The 22,189-nt window shown below is 38.3% G+C and overlaps 1 protein-coding gene across 50 annotated transcripts in view; it reads left to right on the forward strand.

Annotated features, from left to right (window-relative positions):
* The window catches only part of LOC135580042 (uncharacterized), a 494,152-nt gene that overhangs the window by 51,596 nt on the left and 420,367 nt on the right, over positions 1-22,189 (forward strand). For 40 of the 50 annotated variants that reach the window (XM_065071243.1, XM_065071198.1, XM_065071196.1 and 37 more), the window contains exon 4: positions 21,401-21,519. In XM_065071243.1, the coding sequence (XP_064927315.1) occupies positions 21,401-21,519 (119 nt within the window). The remainder of the gene's footprint in view (positions 1-21,400; positions 21,520-22,189) is intronic. The other 10 variants (XM_065071237.1, XM_065071236.1, XM_065071235.1 and 7 more) reach the window with 1 other exon arrangement.

The raw sequence follows: 22,189 nt of genomic DNA on the forward strand, positions 1-22,189 counted from the left end.
TTGGACTGGACTGGACTAAATCTAATTATTCCCAGTCCTGCTATCAGACAAAGATATTTTTGATAATGGCTTCTAACAGAGTAACAATGACAGAGCTCAAAAAGGAGGAAACAAAAGATGATTCTTCAAAATAAAATAATGTTTATATCAACATATATTACTATCTGAAAACTGCAAGTACCATTTCTTAATCAACCAAGCATCTGCTTTTTGATTTTTAAAACTCTGACTGCTGTCCCACTGAACTTCTCCATTTGCTCTGATTGTAGAGAGTATTGTTGAAGCCTGTTGACATAGTTTTCAGACTTCCCACATTACAAGGAGCACCACTGCATTTAGCCCCTAATGCACTGTTGTTTCACAGGCATTGACATGGGCTTTTATTGTCAAAGGTATCTTACACAAAATAATGGATCATGATACTGAGGCTATAGAACTAATCCTGAATCTGTCCTGCATTGCATCCCATCTTTGGGCCTTGGCTGGAAGAGAGATCTCTCTGGCACTCAGGAAAGACAGAATGGAGAGAATCTTGCCTTTAATTTACTAATTAATTTGATTTTTTTTCCATACAAATTGGCATGGCTATCTGCCTTTCCTTCAGAAGCTCACACTAGTGTTCTTCCCATTTGAAGGTTCACATAGAATCAATTTTCAAGCCTTGGTGTTAGTCTAAACACCCACATTTTAGGGTTTTAAAAAATACGGGAAATGCATTAGTTTAAAAAAAGGGTAATAATTTTTTTTTAAAGAACAACAAAGGAAACACCAAACTAATTATGCTGAGTACTGTAAATATGGTGAGATACATGAAAATGCTGTAGCTGTGGCTGTGCTACAGGGATTCTGGAGTGGGTAACGTTTGGATCACCAACACGTAGTCCTATGGTTTAACTGCCAGCAAAAATATTTTGTTGATATCAAGGTTTTGCTGTATAAGCATAAGAAAACTTTGCAAGACATCAAACTTCACTTTTTATTACAATTCTTTAAGTTAAAAATGACTGAACTAAACTTTTCCCAAAACTGATCTAAAAATTAATAATTACATTTCTGGTTGAGTCCTTACATGCCAAGTTATAGCCTGATATCAAACTGCAAATATTTAGCTATTAAGAATTCCAGCAAATCCTCCTTATGACTCTTGGATGAAACCATGAAATGTTTAAAAAACCTTTTGACTTCGGTTGTCCCATCTTTCCATCATCATGACAAGTGGTACACCTATATATCTGAATTCTGTTCAAAGCAGAATTGCAGGAGCTTTGTTCAGTGGAATTACTATTTTTGCCCAGATGTACATGCCTAACAGAACAAACCAGCCTTCTTCTTTCTTGCCGTCCAGGTCTACCGGTGTGATAAGCTTGGTTATTGCCCACTTTGTCAAGCTCATGCAATAACTGCTCATACTAGGTTAGATGCCTTAACTGCTTTTTTATGTGTTGAATGCAATTCACCCATGATATGTTTGCACGAATTATGATACATCAAACTGTATTGCATGTTTAGATAGTACTGTACCTAGATTTAATAACTAGGTTTAAACACTTGTTTAGTGTCAGTGCAAAAGGACATATGAAGGGGATATATTTGCCACAAAAGGCAGACTAATCTTCTCCTTTATGTCTAAAGGAGAGAGATGGTAGTTTATGAGTTAAAGCTTGCAAATGAGCATAAACAGGAGAAAAGGCTTCTCTTTGGTGTGTCTAGTATTGAAATTTCCACTCTGTAATAAAACATATGCCCTTTACTTCAAGCAACTTGTAGTTAAGGTGGATGCAGAATTTGTGCAAAATAACACAATTAAAATAGAGGGTATCTTGTACTTTGGCTATACAACACTTAAATATTACATACAGTGAAAAGTTCGCATTCACTGCAATAATTTGGTGGTCTGAGAGATCACTCGTTCAAGGCAACAGAATGAATGTTAAGTTATATCTGCAGATCAACAGTTTGGGGCTTGATGCTGTAAATATTCCTATGAGTAATCCCAATGAAGTCATTTCTTCCTAAATTATTGTTTCTAAATGCTTAAAAAAAGTTGTAGCGGATGTTTTGTAAAGAAATACTACTTTTCAGAATACTTTCCCACTTCCAATGGGTAATGTCCACTACCAGCCTACGCATCAGCTTCAGGAAGCAGCGTAACTGGTTTCTCCTATATTTTTTTTGCAATCTGTGAAAAATCCCAGTTCTGTGAAAAGCACTAATTAATGCCAGTGAAATCTGCAGAGTTGGACCCTGGTGGCAGTAGCTAAATCAGTGTAAACCAACTATTAAGTTTGAAAGTGTTCTTTTATGGCTACCCAGATTTGAGCCAGATTACAGCCCAGCCATCAGCTCGTACTTGGGGCACTTCCTGTTCATCTACATAGAGCAGCAGCTGCCGTGTGAAGAGCTGGGCCACGCGAGCTGGCAGGGGTCCGAGCAGAGCCCTGAGGTGCTCTGTCAGCGCCGGACACGTGTAACCTCATCTAGGTGTTCCTGCTCCGGTGGGGAGAGTGGACTAGATGATCTTTCAAGGTCCCTTCCAATCCCTGACATTCTGTGTGATTTTGTGACTGGCCACATGAATAAATGAGTGATGGTACAACTGACAGGCTAAGCAGAAGCTCCAGGTGCACAGCTGCCCCAGCGAGACCTTCTCCATCTTTGAAGGCCCTACCAGGCAGTGATGTGTAGGGACCTTGTCCCATTACCTGGGCAGTCGAGCAGAGCGTTTTCTAGGAGAGGGCTGGGGCTTGCGGCAGGTGGCTGGGCACAGCACCACGCTTCGCCCAGCAGAGCCTGAACGACAGAGCTCTGAATCAGCGCCCGGGGGGGCAGACTGTGCGGCTCCCCGCACATGCATGTCCGTGGCAGGCCCGGCCTTTGTCCACGGGTGACCTGGCTGCCCCACAGGGCCCTGCTGGCGTTGCTGGGGCAGGTGAGGGGCGGCGGGGCTGGCGAGGGGCAGGCGGCCGCCTGGTGCCGGCCGCGGCGCGGGTAATCACCCGGCCCCCTCTCACTGCTGATTTGCAAGAGCAGATTAATCAGAGCGCGCGGCTTGATGAAATTTGCTGTTATTGTGCCCATTTTTAGCAACATCTTTTATTATCTTCATTATTCATTTACAGGGGACCGGCATCAATTATGCAAATGAGTTCATAGACTTTGCAGATTACTTCATTTGCCGCTATTGTTTGTGGAAATTTAATTATTAAATATTATTAAGCTTGCGTTTTCTTCAATTTTCCGAGGCTTAGTTTCATTTGATTTTTCCTCCAGCTGCTCTCGTTTCCTTTCAGTGCCAAAACAGCTCCTCATCAAAGCGGCTCTGGCATGTGAAGACCAAATAAAATCTCCTCAATTTAATAATTTTGATGTTAGTCCCTTGTTCTCAGCTGCTTGCTCAAAGCAATGCAGAGAGAAACGCAGAGCACATTCAATTTAATGAGCAGAAATTGAATTCAAGTTTGTTCGGAATTGACTTCAATTAAGCAGAGTCTTAATGATAAATTAATCTCTTTTCTTTATTCCCTAGAATTTGTTTTTCAAAGTAGGAAATTGGACTACATTGAAAGACCAAATAAAGAATACCAATTTTAACTAGATTATGGAACTGATAGCAAAATTTAATTCTTTATAGTAACGTACTTGGACAAATAGCATTCACTCTATGGCATGTATTATAATTTATATTCATTGTTACCACTCACACTTTCATGGCATGGATAAAATGGCAGTTGAATTAAATATGGGCTTGTAATAGACTTCAGAGTTTTAATCTTTATTAAGAAACTCTAATTGAATGCATAATTAGCTTTTCAGGGTCTAGGAAACTAGGTTTAATATCTATGTGGGCTGAAAACATAGATCAGGCATTTTTTTAAGAGCATTTTTATGAGTTTATTTTTTAGGAGAAATTATCTTGTAACATGGCTTGTATAAAAGGCACATTTTAGCTTCATTGCAAGAAGCAATGTATGGAGGAGCAGCAGCAAACTTTTCTGTGCACCTTTGAATGCCCAAAGACATTCTTGCATTCTGGGTCGATGGTGGGTAGTGTAACCCCCTTCAGTGGAACAACTCCAGATACCTTGTGCCTGTCCCCGTTAAAACACATAAGCAAAACAAGTCAATAGTCATGATTAGCAATGGGACTGTGCCCTTTCCATTCAGTGTTATGGTTTTACTGCAGTTAGTCACCTTAATACCTACATTATCTTCCTCTGTGTTGTTCTTGACCATAAGGATGGAGCTCTCTGTTTTGCCATTTCAGAGCAAGTATTTTTTTGAGTGTGGAGAGTGATTTGGGTGCCCGCTTTGTGCTTTCAAAGGAGATCAAGCCTCTTTATGATGTCTTGAGCTGCTCATCTCATGTCATTGATAATTTTCTGTATTTTAGTCCTTTACCCCTCAACGGAAAAAGAAAAATTTATATTGCTGTTTATGGCTGAACCTATAAGAATAGTTTTAGATGAGGGATACTTCAAGCCAATCTCTGTATTTATATTTATCTTTAAAATTAATAGAAAATCTGTCCGTAGTGCATTTTAGCACTATTATGCAAACATTTTATCCAGCGATGTCACAGGTGTTTAAGGAATTTCTATTAAGATTAATTACAAATTCGGGGGTACAAAATTCTGTGCTTTTGTGTTTTGGTGGACAAGTTCTGCTAGCCGAGGAAAATTCAGTCTTATGCCTTGCCTACACATGTGTTCTTTGGTTCCTAGGCACTGAGCAAAAGTATATAGTGCTTTTAAAATAAGTAATAAATTGAACAATTTCCTTTAGACGCCTTTTACAGTCTGCACCGGACTTGTGAGCACCTCCCACTATGTGTCCAGCATGGGTATGTTTCTGTTTCCCTGGAGTTTGTTTCCTCTTCTCTTGTCTCAGTGTAAAGGATCAAGAGCTTGCCAACAGGCTCTTTGCATGGCACATAGCTGAAAATATTTATTAAGGCAATATGTTTGTTTTTACAGATCTGGGAGATTAACTTTTACTGCTTTAAGGATACCTGTGTTCTGAAGTGTATGGGGCTCCAAAGATTTGGTTTCCATTTTCTGAATGAGTTTTTCTGTAAATATTCTTTTCTGTTTGGAAAAGAGATCGGAGTTTTTCTAGAAGTGACGAAGAAAGGCTTGTTAATCTAAAGTGCTCATGTATTATACATTTCAGAACTGCAGTTATTTAGAAAGAGATGGAGTAAATATTATTTTACAAGAAAGTGCAGTTGTGGTTCATATGTAGATGTGTTCTTTCATGTAGGAATAAGTCTGTGTGTTCCAGCAGACAAAGACCAGATTTATAAAAATATTGAGGTGCTCACAGTCACGGAAAGCCTCGTAAAGGTGAGAGATGTCAAAGCTCCATCAGTCTTTACAGCCTACGCGTCTGATTAAACCTGTATTTAGGGGTGACACTGTAGGTGTCACACACACACGTGTTCCAGCGATTGATTACATTATAAAACATCTACAAAGAAGTCATTAAGATAGTGTTCCTATTAGAAACACCTATACCGTAATAGCACTGTGGTATTCCATATTCCCTTGTATATCACTGATTCTCTTATCAGCTTCTTCAGTGCACAAGCATTAAAGGCTTTTTATTGCATATAGATCTTACAAGTTCACTTTAAGGTCTGAGCATTAGACCAAGCTCTTTCCCTCTGTTTGTCATCATTCATAGTAATGGTTGTGTAGTTAGTGCCTACCCTTCTGCAGTCCCCATGTTGTCTGATTGGACTGTTGTTGACACCTGTGCAGATCACACTATCTTCTCCTTTCATCTGAGAAGGCCCTACAGGACCCTCTATGTGGTACAATGAAACAGTTTCTCTAAGTTGCTTGTCTTATGTAGAAAGGAAGACCATATGTCAAAACAGCTTTTTTGTTTGTTTCTTTAATCTGAAACTGACTTTCCCCATTTCAGAATCGAATCTGATCTCACTGAACATGTCCTTTCTTTTGCCTCTAAGTTAAGAATACATTTTCCCAGGAGGTTTGGCTTTTTTTGAATCTCTATCAGGCAGAAATAGGATGACTCCATAAGCAAAATTCAGCCAAAGCAGTCACTTTCCTAGAGAGGAAAGGAGCCTAAGAGCAACTTCAGCTAGTGAATATGTTCTCAGTTTGAGCCACAGAAATACTGTGCATGCATTAATATACCTTTTTAAACAGAAAATTAAGGTTTGTTTTTTTTTTACAAGAGAAATTTAAGTCAATTTTGGATATACTAATGAGTATAGTAACTAGTAAATTATCTGGCCTGTCTGGAAACTCAAATTCCCCACTTCACCAACAAGGGTGAGACAAGATAGTGGAAAGGGGAATCAGTTGTTATTTGTTCCAACAGGAAAGATATAAGGGGAGAAAAAGATTACCTTCCTTAAATGATCCTTTACCAATATAGAAGAGCTCTCCTTTGTTAGTCTTTACCTATCTACAGTGTAAATCATGTTCCATTTATGAGAATATTTGTTATTGTGTATTCTGAGTTTATTTTCTGCAGATTGCAAAATAATACATTTCTTACAATCAATATTGTACAGCTTTAATTAATTTCTTACTAGACAGTATTGTTTTCAGTGCTGCTCTTTTCTACTCATTTTCCAGGTGGTAAAAGCATGTAGCGAGAGTGAGGTTAAGTATTCAAATGGTAAGAAATGTCACAGGTAAAATCCCTTTAAGTGGCAACTCTTGACTACATTGTCAGCTACTATTTCTGAAGTACAATTATCGTATCACTTCAGATAATGTTGCATTTTGTGCTGTTGAACACTTTGTATGTGCCAGAGAGTCTGGCAAATCAATTTTCTGTCTCAGCTTTTCAACGTGCATGAGCCAAATGTGCATTCATGACTACTGTGGTCTCTCACCACTGGTCTGTGTCCTGGTCCTGTAGTCAGAGGCAAAGCATGAATTTGCTGTTCCACCAACATCTGAGTACTGTCTGGTGAATAATTCTGTTAGCCACAGCTGGTTTACTTCACAGGTTTATTCTGCATTGCAGGTATGATCATCCATATTTAAAGCCTGGCCGATGATCTGGGTACTTCTATTTAATTAACTTTCCAGGACCGAACGAAGCTCTATTCTTGATGTATAGATATATCAACAAGCTTAAGAACATTGTGAGATATGTCTTGAGATATGACTTGCATTTGTAGGATACTTGTGCTTGCAGCTAAGTCAGCTTCGAAGTAAAATCTCATCTTGAACTTAAGGCAGCATTGCTGCTGGTTAAAAAAAAAAGGCTATAGTAGATGACTGCTGACTAAAATAATAAAATATTTACTGAAGAGAGATGAGAATTTAATCACATAAAAGTCTGTCAGTAAAGACATACTGGGCCATTATGGCAATGAAAAATATTATATGATATTATATCTGTCTCTGAGTTTGTGGGAGAAAAATATGATATTGACAAATAAGTGATTATGTAATTAGACTGTGCTGTAAAGTATACGCAAAAGGTGTAGAGCTAAAAAGATTTTGAGTTTCTTGGCAGAGCCATGTGACATTCCTAATACAGTTTTCTGAAAAATCTCCCAAGTTGAATTTCTTTTACTATGTACAGAAAAAAATATTAAAAACTGAAGTTCCATTATGTGGAGTTGCAGTCATACCACTGCTAGAAGGCTTGGTTTCATGTGCTTCAAGGCGATCTTCCCCTTTTCTGTAAAATTTGCTGAGGATTTGTTGCAAAAGATCTGCGCTTTTTGGGGAAGCTCATTTAAACCTTCTCCAGTGGGTCTTCCTTTGTGCAGGGCCTTCTCATGGGAGATGTGGAAGAGGGCTGTCACAAAAGTTTTCAATGAAGGGAAACCAAGGTCTCTTTTCTCCGTTTTTGTGTGGATTGAAGTCTTTCCTAGAGCGGGGGAAAACAACTCAGGCCTTTCCGCCCTAGTGGAATACTCTATTTAAGACAGGGTAAGAGAAGTGGGGCTTTTTGTCAGGGCTTTCTCTGTACACAGGCCCTTGAATTTCTGTAATTCAGTTGCTGATGATGGTTGTTAGCCTCTGCATGGTTCACATACTGCACAGGTATGTCCTAAGGTGCGTCACGGGTGAATTATGCTTTCCATTATGCCAAAGGAAGTACAGTTAGATTTGCTACTAATTTAAGCTAGCATAAGCAAAAAGAAAATTTTTATTTCCCCTGGATAAGCATTTGTGGGCCACTTAGCACTTCTTAAACAGCACTGTATAGAATAAATGTACATTTTACTGACTTGCCCATAGCTATGTCCTGGAAAGTAATTTTAGTTTTAGCCCATGCTGGAATATCAGAGGTGTATCGAGAGTCATTGGAATGAAAACTTACATGAAAGAAACATCTTGACGTTCTTTAAAACAGTTACTTGTTGGGTTTTTTTTCATCTCTGTTCTTACAGTAGCTGTCCTTAAAATCCCTGTTTTCATTGTTTGTGTCAAATGACTGCATTGCAAATTATATTTTGTTATTGCCTACTGCTGGGTTTCTTCCACCTTCCCCTGGAGTGACTTCCCTGCAGGAGACAAGATGTTAGACTAAATGGCCTGTGACTCTGATCATGTATGGCAATTCCTACGATCCTAAGTTTGTATACTGTATTGCAGCTTTCAGACTCTTGCATTAGACGGGATACAGTTGCATTGCCCCAGGGATGCAGAACTGAAGTACCAAAGGAACAAATTAACAGGATGTCACATTAAAATAATTCTTCAACTGTAATTTAGGTAACTAGATTAATGTGAATTAATTTAGGAATACTTAAATATAACATAATCACACCTAAATGATGTACAATATAAACAATAATTAAGGCAGAAAAATCAAATTTATGTAAAAAGGAGTCTAGACTTTCAGTGTTTGTACACCTCAAATACATCTGTTGAAAGAAAATAGAGTTGGAAGGGAATGGTTTAAACTCCAAATCATGTAGGAAGCATAGCGCATCCTTTGACTCTTGAAGTCTTTCTGTAGGGAGTATTTAAAAACCTGATATTTTCGTGTAGCTCATTTTCCATTACCAGGGCTGGCCAAGCCCTTCTGTCCAGTAGAGAAAACTGTTGAATTTCTGTTGAATTAAAGTGATGGGGCCACATTCTAGTATCATTCCTGAAAATACATAGATTCCTTGGGGTTTTTTTAGTACATGTGCTGTGGTTCTATTTTATAAAATGTTTAGCAAGTGGCACATGAAGTCGGTGACCGTATATATCAGTACTTATTCTTTTGGATGTTTTAACTGCAAAGCAAGCCTCAAGGGTGAGATGCAGAGAAGTGCCAGAAGAAAAAGCACATTTGAAGCTTATGATGTAACTGAAATTGATTAAATAGTATGATTAATAATGTGGAAAAACTCATTTTCACGTGGTTTGTGAAAAGCAAGGAATTCTGTTCCCTATCATTCATAGGTCAGGTCACCCTGGGAGTGCTAGCACTTTTAATTCAACCTGGAGAAACAGAAAAAAAGTCTATTTTCTTCTTCCCTGTGAATACATTTCTTCTACTTGTTAATTTCCTTATAAAGAAAAAATCCCGTTTGTCCATCCAGGCACCAAAATTCCTTAGGAAACGGTTTGCACAATGGTCAGTATTGTGCTCCATTTCATCTTACTGCACGACAATTTTAAAATTTTTTTTATGAATTATTTTGGCCACAATTAAATCACTTTAATCATGAAGAACTAAGGTGAAAACTCAAAATCAAACTATGTAGATTTTGATGTTATTTGAAATAGCAAGAATCATCCGTAACCTGATGACAAGTTGCTCTTTGAACAAATGAGCAATTTTGTTACATTTTAAGACTTAAGGCTGTAGGTGCTGATGGCAGTGGATTCCATTGTACAGCTTCCAAGAAGTTTATCCAATTTCAGTAATTCTATTCTGTTTCACAGAATAGACTCAGCAGTTTCCTGTCTGCAAACTTTCTCCCTGTTACTGAGCGATGAGTTGCTTGAAATACAAGCTATTGAGATGTAAGGGTAACAGACAGGTGTTTAATCACGACTCTGCTTAGGTGATAAATGAACCACTGCAGAACATAGCTTATAGCTTATACTCTGGTGCATCTTAATGGAGAATATTCAGCTCTGTGCCAAAAGTTTCATCATGTGAACTTTTGGATCCAAAGCTTTTCCAAAACTCTGCTTAATTGGTGAGAGAGATTCAACACTGTGCATGAACATCAGATTGATTTATAGCCTATTCAACACTATTAGCGTGGTAGTTTCGCAAAGGATGAGATCATAAGCAAGCAGAGAATTTGTCCTAATTAAACTATATGTGTATACTGTACCTAATATGAAAACAATCCAGGAGTAAAGCAAGAGAAGTCATTAGGTTCTGTTCCTCTGAAGCTCATTTTGTTTCTGTTAACGCTCATCTTATAAATGCCATTGAGAGATTTACCCTTAAAAAACCTGCTAAAGAAAAAGATGAAAGTAATTATTTCTTTGTTAGGCCTCAACCACAAGCTCTTTTAAAGGAAAAAATGAGAAAAATGAAGATAATGGTTGAAGAACACGTAAGTCAGAATAAACAGAATACAAGGAGATGCAGAATGCCAACAATAGAAACTTCTGCTGAAGCTGATCTGCACTCCTGTTTGCGTTCATGGAGGTGTCAGTTTGCTGTGAGCATTGGATGATGTACTCTACAGAAGGCAACAGGACTGTCCTGAAGTGCATTTCCCACATAATGGATAAAAAATGAGTCTTGCTAAAAAAAGAAGTGACAATCCATGCACTTTTCTAGTGCTCACTGCAGATTTTTTCCCATCAGACGTGGGAATTGCAAATGGAAGCATATGCAAGTCTAGGGACAGTAGTGTCACTGAGGTGAGTCACCTCAAAACAGAACAGTTGGTGGAAGTGCTGCTTTCTCCTTGGAGGAGGAGGAACTACCAGTTGGTGGCTGGATATCTCTAGTTAGTTAACAGGATGCTCATTCAGAGAGTGTCTAAGTCAGTTATATTTTAAGCCTGCTTTTCAAACAGATTGCCCCATGCCTATCCTGGAGAGAAGCTGTCCAGGAGAAGGTTGGTATATGATACCAGCTGGTTTTTCTGTGGATGAATTAACTTGGTTTTGTTCCATCAGCACAGCAACTTCCATCAGCATTCAGCTCTGAGGATGTAAAATGTTTTAGACTGTGGCTGAGGTGGTGCCTATTACCCACAACTTCTGTAAGCGTTAGCCTTTGTTATTAACTCTGGCAAAATCTATTTTCCACTTTAACTTCTCAGTAGTAAGTATATTATTCAAGACCAAGATTTGAGGTACGTAAAATAACCGGCAGTATCATACCCATTAAGCTGTCAGTTTTCAGCAGGGCACTCGTGACATTACCTATGGCTTCCTGGCTTCTGACTCCCTCCAACAATCTCCTCTGCATCAGCTGCCTCTCTTATGCCCCAGAAACTGCTGTCAGTGGCCTGGCGGATGGCTCATTTGACATGTCTGTCATGTTGTGAAGCGTGTGTAGGAGCTAGGTTAAATGAAGAGAAAGCTCGCTCATCTGACTGCCTACCGAGGAGCTTCAGGTCAGGAAAAGCTTTCTCTACATTAGGACTGCGGTAATTGGAGGAGGAGAAAAGTAGAAGGAAAGGACAGCTCTGCAGTAAGGTAAGGAGAGAGAGGCAGCAGAGACTGGATGGAGATGGCTGAAGTGCATATGCTGTTGGAGTACAGGAATAATAGCTCTTTTCAGTGCCACATCGGAGTCTTTGAGGACTCTTAAGGAAAAAAATTACTGTCAGCTTTTTCAGCCTTAGTCTTTTAGCACACAGTCTTCTCCTAATGCTTGCAGGCATTAACTCTTCCTGCCTCTGTAAAGCTGGAGGGACAAAACAGAGGTAGAAGGGCAGCGCACAGGGGATGAATTCTGTCTGCCTGTGGATAGAACGAGGGAGGCACCTTTCCCCTCTCTTCCCAAACCTGAGTCTTTCTGTGGAGCTCACAGTAGGTTATAGAAAACTCATCTGAATAATTCTGCACTCTCTGGATATCAACTGCCTTTTTCAATAGGTGTGTAATGCTCCCAGATATGGTGGTGAGTTGAGCAGTGAAAATTTCTGGCACGCTTTTAGGTAAAATCAGAGAGAGAGAGCAGCAGTTGATATCGCATTAATGAAAAACCACCCCTGGAAAACAGTGAAGCAAGTTATTTTTATGCAAGTGTAGATTTCTGATGCCAAGACAATAAAGAGAAACCACAATTTGTTCCATTAAGCTTGTATCATATTGTCAGCACTTGCCCATATGGAAAACATATAAATTGCTGTGAAAACATGAAAATGGGACAATTTGGTAATGTTTTGAGTAGGCTTTATAAACATCATATGTATTTTTAAATACATAAGTGATGCAGTTTTGAACACAGAAGAACCACAGTTGTGGCAGCCAGATTTTGTTCTGTTCCCAGAGCAGCAAAATTAGCAGAGCTGCGAGTGTAGTTATTCAGAAGTTGAAAATTTGGAGTAAGTCAGAAAAAGTATTGAGAGGTTTGGTGGGAAACCAGGAAAAGCTAAAACGGGCACAAATATACTTTTTTTCCCCTCAGTGGAGCTCAGAATTTGTGTGCACACTTCTAGATGTAACTGAGCTTTTGTACCGAGACTCAGTCGTTAAGCCTGACAACTAACTTGGTGACTGGAGCAAATCTGCTCATGGGTGGCTGAAGTGGTGGTGTGGTTGGGCAAAGGGTAGAAATGTGTTTTTAGCCTTAGTGTTAAACATACCAGTTGTACAGAATATCAGAACTCAGTACCTATGAACGGAAAAATGAGGCTATCCACTAGGTGAGAATCTGGCTCATTACGCAAAGAGAGGAGGAATCAGAGGTGTATTTGCATTTTTTGTCTCGTACCTTTTCCCACTCTCTTTCCCGTAAGTTATGTGTTGAATTCATGATGGTCTCAGTTTCAGGAAAAATAATTTTGCAAACATGAGCACTGTTGAGTATTATGGTGTATGTTCCAGTAATTGATGCAGGCCAGAGTCTAGGAGATGTTTGGCAGGGAGAGGTGCTATTTTGGGATCCAGTCGGTGTGGGATTCCTTCTCATGGGGTAATCGTCCAGTAGCTTTCTGCCAAAATCCTTTCTGACTTGATGCCCTGTTTGTAGAGTCAATAACATTCCTTTTTTCCCACCCCGTGTAAGCCTCCCCTATGAAGTTTAAACTCCCCAGAGCACATCACACGTGCCTAGCTGAGGTTTTATAGTACTGCTCCAGTGCAGTTCCTGACATATTAACTTGTAATTCTGTGTTCTGGGCCCTGAAAACAATGTCACCTGGTTGTCTGGGCTTACGCCCTGTGTCCCCTGGGTGCCATCACGGGGAGAAGAGCCTCTGTCTCCTCTTCACCCTTCTGCTGCTCCCTGTGCATTTGTGACCTGCTGAACAGGGCTGCTCCTTCACTGGGGAACTTGAGCTTTTGTACTGTTTTTCACCCTGGTACTTATGAGTATTTGCTTCTGAAGCTAGAGAAATCTAACTCAAAATGCCAGTACTTTTAAAATATATTGTAGAGGGATTCTGTGTTGGAGCCTCCTGAGAGGGAAGAAAGAGAAGATGCAATTAAAAAGTAGCAATTCATGTTGTTAGTGACAAGGACAATAATAATAATGTCTGTCTTTTAAAAAACATTCTGAAGAAAAGTCTAGTGATTCATGTTTATATACAAAACAATATTGAAACAGTTACTTTATAACTAGTGGCCAAGGGATAAGATAAAATTCTGGTGCTGTATTTATATTGTGTACTGCAGACATATCTAATCTTCAGTGGCATGAGAAATGTAGACAAGTATGTCATCAAAAATTGCTGTAGCATCATACTTAAAAAACTGTCCTCTAGAAACCAGGTCAACTTTCACTGTAGCTTATGGTAATACATACAGACGCTGCAGTTTTTTATATTTTATAATGGAGATAGGATAGATAATAATATACTTTCATTTGTTACTTTTATCGGTTCGTCTCCTTTGTGGCATCAAAAGCATGTATTCAGAAGAGATTGAGACAGAAGTGTCTGCTTTACTTGATACACACAGGAAGGGCCTCATTCTGTTTATGTTGAAGTCAATGGAGATTTCTGTCCTTGATGGGAGCAGAAGCAACTGTCTGAATTCTACTCACAACATTTCATTAGTGTTCTTTGTGGCATGTACATGGGGAATGGAGACTGAGCCCTCAAATAATGAGAATATTTTTATAATTGAAAATATATTAGTGCTGTAACTTTGTTGGCAATCAACAAATCTGTCAGTTCTGTCCTGTCACAGTGTCTGTGTGACCTCCCAGTGTTACAATATCCAAGTTCTGGCAACAAAATGAACTCAAAATAACATTCATATACTTTCTCTTTGCCTTCCAAGTCGTTAGAGAAAAAAAAGTTTCATTATTTTTCAGAGTTTCAGAAAATTATTGTCCTGTTGGAGAAGTGTTAGTGTGAGGCTTTAGCCAATGGAACTTTCCTCCTCTTTTTCTGTTGTCCTGAGTGTGGAATAGGAGGTTTTGCTTCACCGAGACACAGGTTTTGTAGAGTTCTTTGGAGGAAGGTGCTGCTATTATCTCTTGCAATTGTCCCAATTCACCATGTGATACCAGTTTTTCAGTTGATGGTACATTAACAATTTTTTAAAGGTCTCTTTTTGTGTATTGAAGAATTTTGGGAAGAGGATTAAAGTTTTAGAGAATCTATGAATAAAATCTTTGGCAATGGAATGGACAATAAGCTTCTGCGTTTGGTTTGAGAGGAAAAATATGAGTCATTTAATAACATTTTCTTTCATCCAACAGCTTATATGGACTCTGTGGTAGCAGCAATTGGCTGAAATACTACCTGTCTTTTTGTGAGGTCTTTAATACAGAATAATATTTTTCCCCACTCATCATATTATTGCATACTTTTAGTGTCCTCTAGGAAATAATGTTCCTGAGAGACTTAGTTTTGTCAATCCCATTTGTTTGCCCTCCTTCATCTCCCAAGGAGGCTGCACATCAGCTGGAAGTGATGGTCTGAGATCTTTTTTATGCTTCTAGGAGAACTGCTTGTGTGTCTAGTACTACTTAACTGTAAAAGAAAGAAGTTAAATAGGCAGTATAACTTTCAAGCCAGTGTTGTCAGGCACCAATGAGATCAGACCAGTTGTGAATCACTTTCTCAGAAAGGTTTTAGAAGCTTAGCTCATGTAAGCATCAAATTATCTAGATATTTCTTTCAATTGCATTGATTTCTTGAAACTGTAAATGGCCTTAGAAAACTCGATCACACCAGTAGGCTTGTGAAGCCACCCATCTTGTATTTGTAACTGGGGCTTTTTCACCAGACCCAGGCAGAGTAAGAAACTGTGGAATGCTTCTATAAAATAGTAGAAATTCACAAACCTTCTATTGATCCCATTAAAGAAGTTTGTATTTTATCTGATTTTGATTTATCTTTTATATTTTCTAATTTAGTATGTAGTTGCAGAGCACAATGACAGGATTTTCTTCTTTCTGGAGACTCTTATAAAGATTGTTAATTTTAAAATAACATCACTTTTGAGATTTTTTTTTTAAATTCAAGATGCAGTACATTTCCAGTTCTTTAGATCTCTTTAAATCTTTGGTGAGATTTCTGTGCTTTCATCGAGGGAGGTAAAGAAAGAATATTTTCCTGGTTTTCTGTGGCTTTAAGAGGCAGAGGACATCTGTGGTGAGTCATGGAGGAGTTTGGCTGGGCTACGTTACTAAAATGCACTTGGCAGAGGATGGAGAAGTAACTACTAATCTGCTGGGAAACAAGAGCTTCTTTCAGCCCATTTTTCAAAGTGCTCATAGTTCCTATTTGAAGGCAAGTCAAACAATAAAAGTAGTAAGCAAAGAAAATTAATGTGTATCTGGAATACTTTAATTAAGAATAATAATTATAATGGACCCGTGGTGCTCATGAGCTCCTATTTTCTCCTTATTGTTGATTGATTCTGCTAAATTTTACTCACATAGCAAATTATGTTGCTGTTCTGTTACATTTCATATTTGATTACTGAGAGACAGTGAAGCAATTCTAAATGGGACTTCTATGAAAAAAAGAGCTCTGGTTTTGAATTGAAACAGTATCCTTTATTTTAGTACAGGGATTTTATAATAAAAGATTTCACAATAAAGATCCCAAGCAAGAATTAAATACTTCAGATGATAGTTGGAGGATCCTCTTTTGAAAACATGAAGTAAATGGTGAAACCCAGGAAATGAAAGTGCAGCTTTGGTAAAGACAGAGTTCAAACAGAGTGATTACGGAACAATTTCATCATATGAAATTATTTTCCATACAGGCTTCACTTCTAATCACAGATTCCTGTGTAAATACCTGTCTTATTCTTAATCCTGGAATGCTGTGATCCTTCGTAGCCTGCCCCAAGAACCCCTTCCTGTTGGTAGGATAAACTCATTGTGTACCAGCTGTTCCAGTCTGGAAGGCTGATCTTCATTTTCTGCCAATGAAGTTAAATTGCACATGGTTTGGTTCCTTGATGCACATCCTTAAAGACAGGACAGATGCTTTTTCTCTGAATCTGTAACTCTAGCACAAACTGTAGTTTTACCTTAATTTGCAGTGATTCATGTATTTCATACTACAGTCCGGAATGATATAGGGATTCTGGCAAGAAGAGGAGGATGACTGTCAAACTGTCTTTACTAAGAAACCTTAAAAGTAAAGTATGACACTGCAGATATTGAGGTTCATGAAAGTGACAGAGGTTGCTATCAGAGCAGCAGTCTTTAGAAGAGGATTGTGGTTCGATTGTCACAGCTTACTGAAAACAAAGATAAAGCAATGGCTGATGTAAGAATACTGTCTTCTTGTTGTGTGTTCGGTAAGACAGGGAAAGTGGCTCTGAGCAAATCTGAGCTAATTCTGAACCTTTTCCTCCAAAACCTGGAATGATTCCAAGCAAAGTGATGGGCTTCGAGTAATATGACCACATGTCATTTTTTTGTGTGTTGTCTAACTTCTTTGTGCAAGCAAAGGTTGTGCGAGAGAGTGAATATTGTTGGGAATTTTAGGTCCTCACTGAGTAAATGCATTGACATTTCTTAACTTTGAATTTGACTTAGTGGATTCGAGTCTTTGACTAAATTTATGGACATTTTAAAATGTATTGCTTGGAATGATCTATGTGAAAAGATGTTTAGAATTTGAGCCTTATTTTCCTCATTGAGAGGAGAGGTGGCAGCAATATGCAGGGCTGCTCACGTGTCTTCAGATGGTTCAGCTGTGGGATAGAGCAAGAGCCGATGGAAGATAAGCCAGTTGGGCATATTTGAGCAAGGAGGAAAGGAAGAATCACAGGCTTTTGAGGGGAAAAGGGCAGGGATAGCTATGCCATTCCACTCGTATACCTGCAGGCAAAACCTATCTATTTCATACAGAGTCTGGCAAAATGGGAAGAACAAAAGAAATGCCACTCTACACTAGAACATAAAGTCACAGTTGATTCAGCCTCTACAGAAGAGAGAAACGGAAAACAAGTCTTAAACTACAGGGTGTATACAGAATGTGAAGTTTTCATGATCAAACATTTTTTATCCCACGTATTGCCATCTTATCTCATGAGAGAATCAATCTGTTCTCAGTGTATTTTCTGACCTGCTCATTTTCGGACCAAAATAGTCAGACTTCATGGGGACAGACTGTCATATTTTGAATATAAGATATAGCTATATTTTGTTGAAAAGAGAGAGACGCACAGAATAGTCACAGAATCAAACTTTCCAAGTTAAAGAAGTAGCTGTATCTGTCTTGGTGGTTTCTCATTTTGTTTTGCCTGGAACAAAATGAGTCTGCACAGACCTAATTCTGTTTAAATATTGTAATATTTCAGACCGCATAAGAAAAAAACCTCATCAGATATGGAGAAAGATCATAGGAAAAGTTTTATTCTCTGATTATGGGTTTGAAAATAACCTCTTAAGAGAACAAAGTTATTAAAAACTTCCATAATTATTTAGAACTCCAAACAGACTTCGATTCATTTGATTTTTATAGACTAGTAGTCTTTAATCTCCATTGCAAAATCTGAAGTGTACCTGTTACGTACTGGTAAATTGGTTGTCAATCCCTTGGGCAGTATATTTTAATATCAGTATTATATGGTAGATGATATAAATCTTGTGTATGGTATTATTAGCTTAGGCAGCTGCTGACTTAAAAAGGCCAGTTTAACAAGTCACCACTGTATTATGTTTAATTAGGTACAGTTTATATAATGAGGTGTTCAGTTCTAATGGAAAGACATGCTGTGAGCAGCACATCTGCAGGAATAACTATTACAATCAGCATTGCAGAGACCCATGGAACTGCAAATTAGACTTACTTATCTAGAAATAAATTACATCCCAATGCCTTCATAAAGCTCATTAATTAATTCCACTGGCATAAAGGTCTTTTTCTTAATTTCATGTTCCATTAGCATAATAAACACAATTTGAGTTACAACAGTATGATCAGTTTAATGGATGCTATTTATTTTAGTTTTTTATTTAAAGTCCCGGTAACATGGAATTAACATCAATATGCTGTTTGGTCCTTTATTAAAAATTCCCATAGGATAACCAGCACAGATGTTCCATACAGCATCATATATTTGCTGCATTTTATGACTTCACTAATTGGCCATATGGAAAGGTGTTGCTTGGACTTTATTTTTTTTTTAATCTGATAAATTATATGGATTGTAATAGTTACAACTGGTTACTACGTGAAGCTGGACAGGTTAATGTACACTGCATGCTGGGAGCAAAACAAGGGTAAGCGAAGTTTTTATGTACATTGATTCATAGTAAATAGTACCAATATACTTCATGGTATATTAAAATCAATTTCATTAATGTGTAGTTCCTGACATAATTATAGTGCTTTAATTTATGCAGACACTGTCTAATCAGAAGGAAATGTTACCAGCTATTTGTGTAGTCACAGTCAGGTTATAGACAGCCTTATTATTGTTATATTCAGCTTTCCTTGAGCCCCACATTTCATGATAAACTACATTGTTAGGAACATTTATGGTAAGATGATGGATGTTACTAGAACAACAGGTTTCATTGTTCATTCAGCTAATACAGGATACTTTGAATGGCATCCACATTTACGATTTTGTTAGTTTTTAGTAGACTTGTTTTTACCTTATATTGTGCAACATTTTATGCTAAAGCATACCTGTTAATATAACCAAGTTAATTCTGTCATCAGCTTAGTGTATATATTTTCTAAGGCTTGTCTCTTATGTTGCTTTCCATTTCCTTGTCTTATTTCTCCTCTCTGCATTTAGTATCAATGACTATCACTGCAAGTATCCTCTCCTTTAGCCTACAAAGTAGCCATCTTCTGATGTTACAGAGTGATTTTTGGTAATACTCGTGTCATATAAATCCATCAGCTGATTTTTCATGTAAAAACTGATTTCTGTCATTACACTGTAATTCACCTTTCTATTTATCCCTTACTTTCCAAAATCATCTGAACAGGAGTCATCTATCTCTGCTACTGTCATTTCCTTCTAATACATGACCTCACTACTGTGATTTCCTTCTATTATGTGACCTCAATTATGGTATCAGGAAGAGCTGCACCAGAGCAGATGAGGGCAAGTTGCCTTAATTTCAGTGTGTGTGTCTGCATGGGCATACACATGGACATAGTTCTCAAGGGTTACGTGAGAGCATTTTGCTTTAAAAAATGCTCTGTAGCTCATTGCATTCTTAATACCCCCAAGCTGGCATATGCACATACCCTTGGGGTTTTAGGTTTGAGCTTGGGGGTTTTTAATGATTCCTTTTCATATATTTAATGGCTGAAATATTTAAGGCATTTAAGCATATAGCTAATCTTAAGAATGAACTGTCTTTTACCTTGAAATTTATATTTATATCATAAATGGAAATTGTCTAGCAACATACAGCAAAGAAGTAGCCTTTAGTATAATCCCTTGTCAGTGACTCTGAGCTGTAGGAAACCCAAAGCAGCGTAGGTTACACGAAGCAGTGAAGTTGTATGATCAGACTAATGTCTCTTTCTTTGTAAATTCTGTTTAGTGCAGATGCTTGAATGAAATTTTAAAAATGAATCACTATTTTCATAAGTCTCAGTGTTATGGGTCCTGAGACACGCATGTCAGAAAAAAATGATTTTGCACTGAAGGACAAAGCTAACATTATTACACAGCTGCATTGTCTCTGAATACAATAAAGTATTTTCATGTACTGCACAGCCACACCATATAACGATGAAAGAGAGGTGACAATAGCGGGGGTGTGGGGGGGTCTGTCCCAGCTTTAAAAAACAGGGACTTGAAAAGCTTGTGCGTTTTCAAATTCTTACACAGATATTTGTTATGTGGTTCAACCTGGAAATGTATGTTACTGGTTTTTCAGCAACAACAAAAACAAGCTGGACAAATAGTGCCAGTCTTAGCCTTTTGCAGGTGGTTGGGCTCATTATGGTTAGATAGACAATCATGTATATTCTTTCTTTAGCAATCTAAAATGAACCCTGTCCCAATTATGTGGGCATGTGTAAGCTAAACCTTGCTTGGGTGGCAGCGAGCTGCTTGAGGGGATGGACTGAATGCTTTTGGGTCAGAGGCAGGCAGAACCACAGTGATTCAGGTGATGTTAGCTCTTACTGGATTGCTATAAAGTGGGAGTGAAGAAGTGAATTAAATTTACCTCCTGTTATTAGCCTGTGGGATTAGTTTATGTTACAAGTGCAACATTGCCAACATGCGCCCAGTAATTTTCTTTGATCTGTTGGATTCAGATTAATAGAGAAGTCTTGGGATCGGAGAAAACAGGTTCTTCCTGTTGATATTTACTTACTTAACGATTCCTTCTCCTCATTATGATTGGGTTTTCTTAAAATCTGAGAGGATGGAGAAAGAAAGCATATTACTTGGGAAACATTCAACAAGAAGTACCTACTTATTCCCAAGACATACACATCGGGAGATGATTGTTCGCTGAAAAGCAAAGCTAATGTTATCCTGCCTCACTGCCGATCACCCTCTGCAGGGAGGTTTCTGATGAGGGGCTGACAAAAAAGAACAGGGAGAAAATACAGCACAACACCCAAGTTGCTACATATAGGTTTAGTATTCTTCTCAAATAAGGCATCTTTTGAATGTTGCTTGTTGTCTGATGGAGTAGTGGAGAGTCATTCTGTTTCAAGTGCAGCAGATCTGTGGTTTGAGACTAATACGAGTTGAAAAGCGTACTATGTAAAATGTAGTTTTAATGTCTTAATGAAAGGTGCCTCTTCTCTGTGGGATACTGCAGTATGGCTAGATAGTTCAGATTGGTAAAATACTTTCTTGATGTCAAGATTTCATATTATTTATGAGCAAAGTTTGTTTTATTCCTTGTCTTGCAGATTCCCTCAGCTGGAGTGCGGTCTTTGTTTTTTGGCTTTTGAGAATGGAAGAGAAGATGCCATGGAGACTCATTACTCCTGGTCTGGCCCAAGGTGAGAATCCAAAGAAAGTGGCTCAGGTACATCTGGAAGTATCAGTTATTGCAAACCAGTATGTTCTAAAAACCCAATGTAAAGTCCATCCGCAGGTGGAAGATAAACGTGCCATCTCGGTTTTTAGGTTTTGTGTGTGTGTGTGTGTCCACGACCTAGGATAGAACATCCCATCATTAGGGAACACAGAAAAGCGTAGCTACAAGGATCATTGCACTGGTAGGGCTGGTCCTGGGAAAATTTGGCTAGGGAAGAGGCAAATCGCTGGTAACTTCAACCACAGCCAAATCACACAAAATACACAGTTGAGACAGAATAAAACACCTTTGCCGCATAGACCTAAAAGTCACCTAAATTCGAATGGAAGCTTACTGTGTTGCCTGGCTAGACAATCTCCAACAAGAAGAGTTCAGCTTCTCGAACTTCTCAGCAATACCTAGAGATCCTGTCTCACTGGTGTCCTAATAATGAGGGATAGGAGATTTCTTGTTTCTTTAAAACAGTATGAGTCATGAAAATGGAATTGGAATGCGTTGTAATGCAGCCTTAATATAGACATTGACCAGCTGTCAGATTGGTACAACTCAGTAAAATGTTAATACAGTCAAACATATTTCTAAAAAGCCATCCCATGCATGTTATTTCCACAGGATATTACAGATGTTTTATTTGAAGCTCAGTGATAAATATTTAAAG

The sequence above is a fragment of the Columba livia genome, chromosome 8, assembly GCF_036013475.1.
Source record: "Columba livia isolate bColLiv1 breed racing homer chromosome 8, bColLiv1.pat.W.v2, whole genome shotgun sequence".
NCBI lineage: Eukaryota > Metazoa > Chordata > Aves > Columbiformes > Columbidae > Columba > Columba livia.